At 41.7% G+C, this 12,993-nt stretch overlaps 1 protein-coding gene across 1 annotated transcript in view; it reads right to left on the bottom strand.

The window, feature by feature from the left end:
- ARMH3 (armadillo like helical domain containing 3) overlaps nt 1–12,993 on the bottom strand; it is a gene marked incomplete at both ends in the record, with an annotated part of 123,364 nt that overhangs the window by 89,810 nt on the left and 20,561 nt on the right. Inside the window, 5 exons of the mRNA XM_082002125.1 lie at nt 1,352–1,412; nt 2,907–2,976; nt 4,141–4,206; nt 5,546–5,604; nt 9,435–9,536. Of these exons, the coding sequence (XP_081858251.1) occupies nt 1,352–1,412; nt 2,907–2,976; nt 4,141–4,206; nt 5,546–5,604; nt 9,435–9,536 (358 nt within the window). The remainder of the gene's footprint in view (nt 1–1,351; nt 1,413–2,906; nt 2,977–4,140; nt 4,207–5,545; nt 5,605–9,434; nt 9,537–12,993) is intronic.

Below are 12,993 nucleotides of genomic sequence, written 5' to 3'. Positions count from 1 at the left end.
TTCTGGGTGAAATAAAGGCATGGAAGAAGAGGGATGAGGAGGGGCATAACAGTCCTAGTACCCCTGCCCAAAGAGCCAGAGCACCAGTTACTGCCCTACAGACTCCCAAACCACACTGCTTTAGTTATGAAGTTATCCATCCTGGTGGGATGTCTTTGTTTTTTAAGTTTGGGCTGAAGATTCATAATACACATAATGGACAAAAAACATCCTTGGGCAAAGCAGCCTGGATTTCTCTTTTAAATATTAATATGCCCTCCCTTGAGCAGCTTCATATTGTCACCTTTTAAGTGTATTGCAGAGAAGTATGACACTACTTGTGCATTCAGAACACCCACTTTGTCTGCTATAACTGCATCTGCTATGGGATGGTTTCAGACAGAAGTGTTGTGAAAGGAGCACAAACATGCCAAAATGAATGGATACACATGTCCACTGGTGGTTGCTACAGCTCATTATTTTTACTTTCACAGGGTTTCTAGATGTGACCTTACTTTTGAGCACAAGCATTTCACACCTTTCTTGTGAAATTCCAATACACTACACCCGTCTACAAGTAATGCTGTAATTGTCATTAAAAAAAAAAATTCTCAAACTCATAATCGACCTGTACAACGCTTGCAAAGGCATTGTAGTTGCAGGGTTATTTGCGCAAAATCAGAACATACTGAAAAGTTACCTTAAGGGAAAACAGCCCATGTATCTTTATCTCTTCTGCAGAATATAGTGCTGTTCAAGCCTTAGGGAAATTCAGTACTGCACAAACAGTCAAAGCAAAGCCAATGATCTGCCTAAATTCTATTTCTGCCCTCCAGGCTAAAGCAGAACAAAGCATTCTAAGGGCCTTGTGGGACACATGGAGTGCTCATGCGTAGCCCTGTCCTCTCCTCTCCTTTTCCCTATCACTAAGTTTCACCCCTTGCTGCCTAGCAGGCTATTTCAGGATTAAACCTCTCTCCCACTCCACACTGCCTTCCAGGTCTCATGTCAGTCATGCCTGCTTTTCAAAACTGTCTTTTCAGTTTCTAGACCAAGATTCATCTTCTGGGAAGTGGGGATTCTGGCAATGGCTCTGTATTATGAAGCTTCTTTCAGACTGAAAAGCGCTTTGTGTTTGATCAAGTAGATTAGGAAATCAGTCTGAAAGGTGGAAATTAAATTCACTTTCAATTTTCTGGCACACAGAGCATTTTAGAAGTAGAAAAAGTTGCTGGAAGAGTTCATGAAAAGCCATTCTGCTCCCTACCAGCCACAAAGTGTTATTTCAGCCAGAAGATTGCTCTATGACTAGAATTCCACCCAAACTCAAACTTCAAATGAAGTCACAAGGAGTCACCCCACAGACACTTACACATAGAGATCCATAGGAAATTCTTTCATCATGTGTGTTACAATGAATTCCACCATCAAATCTGACAGAAAAGAAAATGATAAAGTAAGTGTTGAGCTAGCTACGGTAAACTTCTAGTAGACAACAGTGAGGAAGTCAAACTACCCCACCTACCTACCTCTACCAGACAACAGTCCTGCTTAGATGACAGAAATTTCACTTTTTTTCATTTGCTTGTTTTAAAGAGCATTAGACATCCTCTGGAATTAAAAAACACACTACTGGAAACTGAGGGCATGTGCTGTAATTTGCTTTGAGGCACTGCTTCCCCATATGCTTTCCCCCACTATTAGTCAAATAAAGAATACATCATGAATTCTGAAGCTTAGAGTTGCTCTCATATTTCAAGCCTTGTCACTAATGGAAGATTCTATTGAGAAGCACATTTTAGAAAATCATTCTTACCAGAAACAATGCACAACCCAGATGTTTACTTAAAGAGAAGACATTGTAGAGAACACCTGTTTTTCCCCAAAATAAATTCTGAAGCAATTAAACCTAGTTTGATCTCAACATAGGCTAAGCTTCTGCTTAAGACTCATTCGGGGGGTGGGGGGAGAATGTCTCTAACACTTAAGGGCTCCCAGTGTGAGGATACGAGGCAAAGAGTATAGAAATACAATTGGAAGAGGTAAGTTGCTATGGTTCAGCTAATAAATGCTAACTGAATGTGTGTGTGCTCTGCCCAACACAACTTCAGCATAAAATGCTCAACCCATGCCAGAGGTAACAACTGTGAGACGTAACCTCGTAGGGCCCAGCAATATGACCCAATAGTGACTAAAAACAGTCTAGGGAAAGAGTGCATGAAATCTGTTAAGTCTAGAAAGATTCTTCACGCAGCTGTTGTGTCTTGGCTTCAACAATCACCTGTTTGGAAATGCTGGAGTCTGAGGCTGCTTCTATATCATCAGGCTTAAGAGTCATCCAGGGATCCAGGCTCCATGCATTTCTGCACCCATTTATGCTTTAGGTCTCCACAGCAATGAGTGTTACAATTTAATTATGTGGTGCATGAAAAGCTTTCAAGTGTACCTCCACATCCACAGGCAAAACCAAGCCTAGCTATTGACATTACTGTTGTTATTTTGCTCAGAAAAGGCTAAATGCCCAGCAAACGTGTTCACAAACCTGTCCTTTCCATAGGTTTGCCCTCATCACATCATCTACAAAGCACTTGTGACTTACCACACTCACCTAAAACACTGAATTTATTAATCAACTGCTCTCCCTATTGTTATTAATTCAGGTAAAACAGGCCAACAGGCTTCTGCAAAACTTACTATCAATGTATATAGGATTTCTTTCTACAGAGCAGCAATCTTGGATTTAATTTCTCTGTGAGGCAGCCGTGTGTAAAGATGGGCAGTCCATTGCTGGAAGTATCTTTAGTGGGTAACTGCTCTCCTTTTAAGCCCATCCACCCCTCCCCTTAATCCACAAATCTTGTATTTCTATTACAGAACAAAAGACGCCTCGGGAACTACAAGCACACACATACTCTGACAATACTCACCGAGCACCGCACACACCAGCGGGCGACAGGGCAGGTTCTTGTCTGCTGCTTTCTTCCTATGTCTCATTGGCTTCAAACGCAAACAGATAAAAACAAGTCATCAGAAGCCTGAAGTGACATCCTGTGTATTGCTGTATTTTTCATGCAAATAGTACTATCAGCACAGTACTTTCCTTTATCTTTTTCTCCAACTGGTCTCTCACCTATATTAATCCTAAAGGCCATGGCTGGAGTAAAATTGTGCCTGCTTTTCTGCATGCTGACCACTGGGTTTTTGTTTCTCTATCTACCTGTGTAACTGGAGGGCACTGTTCTACCATGGCAGGGGGGGGAAGGAAAAAAAAAAGAAGGAACAAGAAACACCCCCAAAAAAACCAAAGCAAACAAAAAAACACCACCACCCCCACATAAACAACCCACACACACACAGCGCAACTCCTGCCCCTTTGTTAACATACTGATGCACTCCTGACCCAGAAGTCTGATCTGCGTTCTTAAAAGCGTGTGCAGTATTAAATGACTTTGGTCTTTATTGTAACAGACCAGAAAGGCTAACTGAATGGAAAGTTTGTTGTTAAGTGGGAATGACTAGCATCCTTGCCATATGCTCACTATAAATTAAGATGCTTGTTTCTGTCCTGGCGTAGTGACACTTTCAAGTGCTGCTTCATTGTCAGATGAGGTGGAACTTGCCAGCACCACAAAGACAGAATGCATCAAGTTAGGATAACCATTCAAGTTACAAGTAACTAAAGAGCTTCATGAGCCAGCTAAGGACACTTCCTCCACAGCTAGTTATAGGAAAAAGCTCTGGAAAAAATACTTCCCTCCTTGGAGGTGAACCACCCCACCCAGGATGAAGCATAAGCCAAATTAATGCACTCGGTGTAACTCTAGCTGGCTATTAATATATCACATGAGGGCTAATGCTTGCTGAAGATCAAGGAAGAACATTCTCTCTGCCACTGATTTCCTCAGACCTCATAATACACAGCTCCTCCCCAGCTACACAGGCCTCTGAATTCACCAACAGGGCAACCAGCTCTTTGTTCTTTGAAGGAGTGAGACATACTCAGAGCAATTTCAAAATCATTCCCCAACTACCGCATTTCTCACAGTATTTCCTCAGGCCTTAGCAATCTGGGTTAGATGTCTGTGACACAGTTTTCAACATACAGGGACTCAAATCCTCCATCCTGACGAGAAAACAGACCATCTGGAGAAAAAGACTCACCATCTTGTGTAAGTTTACTCGAAAATTCATATTGTCATCATGGAGAAAAGCATTAGCATACTGATCCTATTGAAAAGAGCAAGAAAAAGGAGGAGATAATGAATAGCCAAGTGCCCAACATCTTCCACTTGCCTCTCAAATGACAGGTGTTTCAGTGTAAAACTTCCAAGATGTAGCTGTAAGGTTAGAAAGCCACTTGTCACCCGCTCATCCCCACCCATGTCTCCAGTCACACAAAAGTAAACCACTCTTGATCCCAATTCCACTTTAGTTAAAGTCCGCACTACTGCTTGTTTTGTTAGCCATTTATTTTCCATTCTCCTCCTTTGCTCATCCAAACTCTGGACTGCAAACACCACAATGTCAAGAGTTTAACGAGTGCTGTATAACACGTGAGGTGGCCTTCCAACATGCAAGTTCCTGTGACTGTGGGGACAAAGGTTTATACTGGCGTTTTGATGGACCCATCATGCCAGAAGTTACTGCAGTACTAGTGGGTAGGTTTATCAGCTGTCCTGGCCCTCAGGTAAAGCTCATTCCAAGACCAGCTCTAAATGAAATAATGCACAGCCAGGTTGGGTAATAAATATGCCCTCCCTTTAATACCAGAACCAAAACATGCCCTTGCTACGTAGAAACAGAATTTCTTATCTTGTATTATCTATGCATCCACCTGAAGAACTCAAGTGCCAAAAACATTTAATTACAAAATTTGAAATGCAGATGATAAGCTTTCAAGCTGCACCCTGAAGAAACATTACTTTAGAATCCTTACACTGGCTACCAAAATAGCTGCTTTTTATTCTTTGTTAAGAATGAAAAGTCTTTACTTGCAAGCAAGCAAAATGCAGATGCCACGCAAACTCAATCACCATTCAGGACATCAGTCAAGCCATTAGTACCTACTTCCCTTGAGACAGGACCACATTCAGTTAGGACTGCTAACATAGCTCTGTGATAATTTCTCACCCTACTTCCAGATTTGCTACTTGTCCTGCTTGTAGGGACCATAGGGCTTGCTTTCAGACTCTAACCTTCTTAGGCAGAGGGGATATGGCATTGCCCATGTTTACCATGAACAGCACAGAGCTGAAAGCCATTAGCATTTAAAAGCCACACCACAAGGTCACTCAAGAGCTAAGAGAGAAAAGGCTTAGTTTCAGTCTTTTCCCTCTTCATCACTAGGAATTGGCTAATCCAAATAAGATGATCTAATTTTCAAATTTCAAGTCAATTTTAACAGTACTGCATCAGGTTTATTAGCAAAATGATAAGTGCCTGAGGTCCTCACTACTCAGTACCACTGCAGATCTTCAGCTCCTGCTCAACAGGAGGCAGGGGATGTGCATGCAGGCAGAGCCCTGTAACACACCACCTGCCAAACAGTTTCACACCAGAAACCCACCTCTGCTATGCATGTCAGGATAATCAGACACAGCTTGCCACTGTGTAGCCGGTGCTCATCTGCAAAGAAAAAAAAAAAAAAAGTCCTCCATGAGCCACACAAGCCTAGCAATGCTGAAAAGCAAGACAGAAGTTGCAGCAAGAGAAAATCCCAGCGTTGGAGATTATTCATACTCCTACTTCTTCCGTGATGGCTAACAGTCTAACTACTCACACTAAGCACTCACCCTCCAGCCTGACCACTAAATCCCACCAATTTGTCACCAGTTTGCATCAACAGAAAAGTGTCCGATTTGAACCTCCAACAGCACTGTGACTATCAGTGGGGCTTCTGTCTCGTTCAGTTTTACTTCCACAGTTATTTTAAATACTGGGGTTAGTCCTTGTCTTCCTGTCACAGCAGAGACGCGCTTTTCTCTCTTTGACAAGAAAAGATTACCTTTGCTGTAGGTTATGAAACAAGCAGCAAAGCTTTGGTAGAGGCATAGCACGCTGTAGCAGAATGACTCCTGACATTGTGCTCAAAGTTCTGAATTTTAGCCCCTATACTGAGGGCCGTGACCTACTTTGCTCTGTGCAAAACCATGAAAGAAGGAAGTCTGCAAAGACTTAGCATTTTAAGCCAAAGGAGTTCCATCCTGATCATGTTCCGCAACTTGTTATTCATCTTAAAATTTCAAGCAGCTTTTGCCCTCAATGGCAATTGGAGGACTGAAAGACTCACAAACAGAGGGACTAAAGGCAGAAGAATGCCATTTCTATTTGGATTATTTAAAACTCTTCTCTCTCAATTTTAACCTTGAAATACCCCCCCCCCCCCAAAAAAAAAAAATCAAAGTACATACAGCCATAGAGTAACTTAGGATGGAAGAAACCTCTGGTCCAATACTTGCTCAAAGCAGGGCCAGTTAAGATCACATTGTTCAAGGCACTGTCCAACCAAGCTAATTTAAAAGTCTTTGCTCTAAAAAAACAAACTACTCACATCACACACTCCCAAAACCACAAAAACAAAGAAACAAAAAAAACCACCACAACAATATACTTAATAACTAAATTCCGAGGAAGCTTAAAAAACTGCACATTCCTGAGATCTCCAACAGCTTCTCTAAAGCTTAAGACTACTAAGACATCTGCCTTAGAGTCAAACTTGGAGCAGAGGGAAATCTGAACAGTCAGACCGCTTTCACATAAATCAGAAGACAACATCAGCCAAACTCCTTGCACCTTTGCGGGTCGCTTTTACACTTTGCTAGTTAGTGTGTATATGGTAATCTATAAAAACAGATAGGATGGGCTTAGCTTGTTCTTCTGTCCAGTTTGATGCCTCTTTTATTTTCTTTTCTATGCTACTGAGGGACAGATATTTACCAAAAAGATGTGCCCTGAAGTGTGCTGATTTAATCTTGCTGCACTAAGTAAGGTGAAGAGGAACTTTGGAATGGAAGAGTTAAAAGTCTCTCCTGTGTCTCCTTACCTCAGCTAAAATGTTCAAGTGAAAAGTTTTCTGCTCCAGCAAAGCAGGAGAAATGGCCTCAAAGAACTCTGGTACACCAGAGCCTTGTTATTTTCCTATTGTAAGGCCTCCCTGTATATTTTTGCAGGTGCTGCCACCACTTCTCTCTCTGGCAATCATGCTGTAAAGGCTCCTGTTTCACACCAAGTACTCTGCCTTCTGCCAATGTGTTGTGAACATCATGCCATTTTCAGCAGTTATAGGGCAGCTACACAGGCAGTTACTCACACAGACACTTCATACTTTCACAACATCCTTCATTAAAGGAACAAAGCAGACCACTTCCTACAGGGAGGTATATCAGGATGAATGCTGTTTTACAGATGGGGAAAAATGATGCAGAGTTTTTGTTTCTCCCAAGGCAGCTGCCTCTGACTGACACGAGAGAAAACACGAGGAGGATCTAGCAAATACAATCTATTAAATTATGCTCTCTGAGACATGACCAAAACAACTGTCTAGTCCTGGATGTAGAACAAATCAGTCTCCCCTCTATGTGTTCCAACCTGTCTCAAGACACATGGAGTAAACTAGACATATTCATTCTTCTTCCCTTGTTGCTACATTAATGTCACATGCTTGGTCTTACACAAGAAGAAGAAAGTTAGGCAGGGCCTCATCTACCATCAAAATATAAGGAAAGGAATATACCCGCTAGAATTAATAAGCACTGGTTTGGAAGGCACAGTTTTTTTAAATCGTCAGTGGAGCTCACGGCCGCATACTACCATGGTGGCAAGGAGATTAAGTCTGTCAGCCACACAAATTTCAAACGTTATACAAGCTAGAACCAAAGTAAAGAAAACAACATCAACTCCTGTCTCATACCAGAATAAACTCATCTCTCGCTGGCTTGTTTAGTAAGGAATCCCCTCTATCAGATGTCACTCCATCTGAAACTAATCCAGTTTGGCAGTTCCTGAGGCCTTATGCAGACTTCCCATATTACAGTGACTAATAAGTGCAGAAGTTAAATTGAAAAACATAAAATTGTTCCATCAGAGACTTGGATCAGCGAGAGAGACCCTGAGAAAAGCAAGTGAGAATGATTAGAGAGCTGGTAAGCCCTCCTCATGTGTGCAATCTCTAAGAAATGACTGAACAAAGACTGATGTGGTTTAGCTTAAAGACAAAAGCAAGAGGCAACATGAAAGCAGACTTCAAACACATAAGGGCTGACACAAAGAAGAAAGAAATAATCCACTCCCAATATCTATCTTGGAGAAGATAACTAGCAATTAATTTAAATCACAGCACAGAATATAGGAAGCACATGAAGCCTTCTCACCATAAGGGCAGTTAAACACTGGAATGGATAGGCTAAAAATAATGTTCTACTATCAGAGTGTCTTCATCCAACCTGTTAGCAACATCCCTGAGAAAAGTTACAGGTAAACCTAATTCTGCCTTGGTTTTGAGGGGTGCGCTAGATAGTTTCATGAAGTCCCTTTTCATCCTAATTTCAGTTATTCACTTTTTCTTCAATGAGCTTGCATACTGAACAAGAACAAGGCAACCAGGTACAATTTCACTGCAAGCTACTAGGTACAAGGAAATTCTCCTGCCTGCTCTCTTACTCAGTGCCAAGCATTCATGAAGTTCAGCAATCTACGTATCACAGCTCTGCAGCTATCTTCCTGTTTTTGTGCAGTTGTTACATCTAATTTAACAGCAGAAGTCGGTAATAGGCTGAAACACGGTACAAAGATCACTTCTTATGTTCACACTGTGGTCCTGCCCCTACAAACCCTGGACAAAACAGCACCCTTGGGTACCTTGAGCAGGAGATGAAGCAATACTTCAACTCTGCAAGCTGAAATTAACCCCCACAAAACTATCAGGAGAAACAAAAAGCACAATATGGAAATATATTTCTCAAACAAATTACTGCCAGTACGGTGCAAGTTACTGCTGTCCTCTTTATAATAAAAAGGCCTGCCTATTTAACCACCAAGTACCAAAGGACAAAGGAAATAGTTCCTCCTAATGCTGAGCTTTGCCTCCTGTGCCAGCTTCTAAATGTTGTTAAAAATACAATTCTCTGGCACATGACTTCCCTGCTCTGACAGGCAGCTGAGAATCAGATATGCTCACACCTCCTGCATAGGGACAGGCTTGGTTATTAGGTACTATTATTATTAGATTCTTTCCATATTTGACTTCTCTCCTGCCGGCATTAGGTCTCTCCCAGTCTCGTAACTCTTATCTCGCAATAAGAAGTCATTTCACATTCTCAAAAAGTGGAATCTTCAGTCCTCTAAAGGGACTCCAGTTAACTTCTATTTCTGGAGTCACCAGACATGTTCTTATGCCCTCCTGACTTTAAGCAGCACTGCTTGCTGCATCCACAGCTGCAACAACAGTATTCATTTACCTTTTGTGTCCTGCATCACAATTGAGCTGTACTTCAAGAAGGTTATCAGCAGGTTGCTAGTTTGCACATCAGCATCCAAAGGCAGCTCTGCAGAGCCTATAACTAGAACAAAGCAGATAAGACACATTTACCCTCCACAAATACAAGAGAGAACTATACAGAGAACCAAATCACAGACTCACAGATCTGGGATAGGATCAGCTTCTTTGCAGGGTCACCTGACCTCATCCTCCTTCATGACCTCCCAGAAAAGATTTTGTTTTGAAGACTGGTACCACTCCCTCTGATACCATTTCTCCCGCTCTAAGGATCGGTTGTGAGACCTGGCAAAGTGACACCCTTTTCTGTCCTGCCCCACCCCCGGGAGATCAGCCTGCTGTTTTAGCACTCTTCAACATTCCCAACCTAGGGAGCTCAAGATATTCTCACCGATATCCAACTAATCCTCACAACCAACACAGCTAACATTCACACTGTTCTCAGTCTGGAAAGAAACATGCCCAGCAAAGACTCTTCTCAGTTTCAGCAATTTTGGAATTTCTGTTTCAAAAGGTCCACATCGATTCCATTCTTCCCTCCCAACAACAGCCTCTCTTGCAGAAGCAACACACAAGACAGTAATGTTAACAATTAGGTATGACCAAAATGGTAGAAAAGAGAGGTAGAAAGAGCAGCTTTATAAAAATCAAGAAGCAGAAGCAATCATAGCTTGTGCTAGGGAAATCGCAACACAGCAGGGAGCAGAAATGTACTTTCCATACCTGCAGCAGAACAGCAGTTCATTGGCATTTCTCTAGGATATACTCCTTGTTACCACCCACTGTACTTTTGACACCTTAACACTGGACATCATCTGCCTTAGACTTTACAAGAAGCTGTCCCAATTACTCAGCTAATTGCACAACATGCCTCCTGCTCACTCCCCATGTTCCCTCTGAAGCACCGAGTTTATGAGCTGCTATCCCTCTATCATGTGACTGAGCCACATTTTTCCTGAGGACTGAACCTGAGCTGTCCACAAGGGCCATTCCCAGCCTTCCCATTCAGAAAGGCTTTACAAGAAATATTGAAGTGGGGGGAAAGATAAGTGGGGAAAAATGCAGCATGCATTTACCTATGGATCGTGCCAGATAAGTCTGATACCATTTAAGATAAATTAGCTCAGACCAAAAAAAAAAAAAAACCCAAACAAAACAAAACTGATAGAGCTAGTCTAGGAGGACTTCAGTAAAGCATTTAATACAGTTCTGCATGAAAAATTAAGAGTGAAGCAGATAGGTGAGAACCAACACAGAAATTTAAAGTACATCAAAGATCCAGCAAAGGAGAAACAATTGGAGAAACTATTAGTTTGGGAAGAAGTTACTAACTCTAATTCCTTAGGTGTCTGTTTATGGAATAGTTTTCTTTTTTGTGAGGGAGGGACGTGGGCAGAAGAAACAGTTGCTTGCTAATGAGTCTGCTAATGGCAGAAAGTTGGGATATGCAAACACAGAGAAATATCAGACTGCGCACAAAGAATGGGATAAAAACAGGGACCAGATAATAAATACAGGATGAAATGCAACAATGCAAGCCATAAGGTCAGAAATTCAGGGATTTATTTTCAAGTCAAGCATAGAGTTCATGAGCTGCAAATGAAACACCGCAATACCACGGTACACTATCAGATCACAAGATGAGCTGCCAACACAAAGCACTGAAAAGTGTGGTCCTACAACATATGCAGGAATGTACTTCCAGCAGAGATAGGAACACAGTAATGCCCTGCACAAGGTGCTGGTGAGACCTGGTCTTGAACACTGTGCATAATTATGCTGATCTCATGTTCAAAGAGGATGAACTCATACTTGAACGAGTTTAGAGAAAGGCTAGTGGGTTGACCAGAGGAACAGAGTGCCCTTCTCATGAGACAGCAAAACACACAGGTGAGTAAACCGACAGATGAAAAAGAGCTATCTGTGTTCCAAAGTAAGGTTAACATCATGATAAATGGGTATAAACCGACAAGAAAGGCAGGTTGGAAAGTTGAAGATTCCTAACCAAGGAACAAGATACTGAAACTGCCTCCCAACAGGAATTATTGGGAAAAAAATTTAACAAATTAAGACAAATTTTGATAAATTTAAGGGATTCTATGATGATATGCCTACAAGCACAAGGTACTAGATTCAAGGAGTCAAGGGGATCTTTTCCAGCTCTACATGCCTGTCCTGACATGACAATAACACTACTGTTCTGGCTGCCCAGGAGCTCAAACTCACAGGTTTTCATATGCAGGCAGTCATAGGTGGCTTAAATTATGATTGGCAGAAGGCATTCTCTCTTCTCAAGCTATAAAGATAGCCTAAGATAGGGCTCCCTTTGCACTGGAAACAGATCTGCAGACCACTAGGACACACATCTTAAGAACTGTATTATCTCTTTTCCATCTATCCTCAGGAATGCTCAAGGCTTCTCTCACTCTTGAGGAAAGAAAAAGGTATTTATGATGCGACTGGACCTCGCAAGAAGTGAGGAATTACTCACATCTGGCTAGGTCTGGGGCTCTCAGGAAAAGTGATTTGATCCTGTATGCAGCTGTGTTTTGGTTCAGAGGAAAGCCTGCTTTAACAAACAATGCCTTTCATAATTCAAGCCTTGTATCTCATCGCACTGTAATGAGGCAAGTAAGGCTTATTTACCCCTGGAACTGGGGCAAGCACAGGCACAGAAGGATGAAGGACACGAACCAACAGTAAAACGCAGGATTCTTTGAACTGAGCACCAAGAGGCCCAGAGCACAGCAGAAGTTCTCATGGAGCTCAAGATTATACAATCATCTTGAATACAAAATTGTAGCCCTTGGAAACAACAGGCCAAAAAGATCAATGTAACCTCGCTGTTCGAATCACATCAAAGAAATGATAATGGGGCTTTTAGCTTCTAAAGGCTGCACATCCCCAAGCATGAGCTGTTTTAGACCATTCAGTCCTGAAGCTCTGCGGCTCCTGACACGTTGCTAACGTGCCCAGTCTGTTGGCAATGTCTATGCAATGAGACTGGAAGCTTTTTTACCCCCAATATTATGAATAGCTCACAGATTTAGCTAAAAGTTTGAAAAATGTATTTATATCCCCAGTGGGTCCTTCTGGAGCTGTTACAATGAACGCAGCGAATGAATATTTAACAACAGTAAGCAAACTGACATTTAGATAACTATGGTGACAGGCGCACTTGATTTACATATTATGGATCAACAGTTTCTAGCAAAAGTCCCTTTTTTTTTAAAAAAGAAGATATCACTCTGAAGAACACATCACTGCTTATCCTTGTTCATGCTACAGACTTTGATTTTTTTAAACACACATTGTGAAACTTTTGAAGGTCTTAATTCACACTATAGGCTAACAGACAGAGAAATTTCAAGCCAGAATATGAACCCATTTTTAAACACAGCATAAAAAAAAAGCACCTGAAACCCATAGATGGATTTCTACATGTTGCTGTAACTTGAAAGTAGCTCACTGTAACTTGAAAGTAGCTCAACTACACTTTTTTTTTTTTAATGGAGGGAAAC

This window comes from Phaethon aethereus (genome assembly GCF_964289735.1).
Source record: "Phaethon aethereus genome assembly, chromosome: 7".
Taxonomy (NCBI): domain Eukaryota; kingdom Metazoa; phylum Chordata; class Aves; order Phaethontiformes; family Phaethontidae; genus Phaethon; species Phaethon aethereus.
This window is presented reverse-complemented; position numbering and strand designations above follow the sequence as displayed.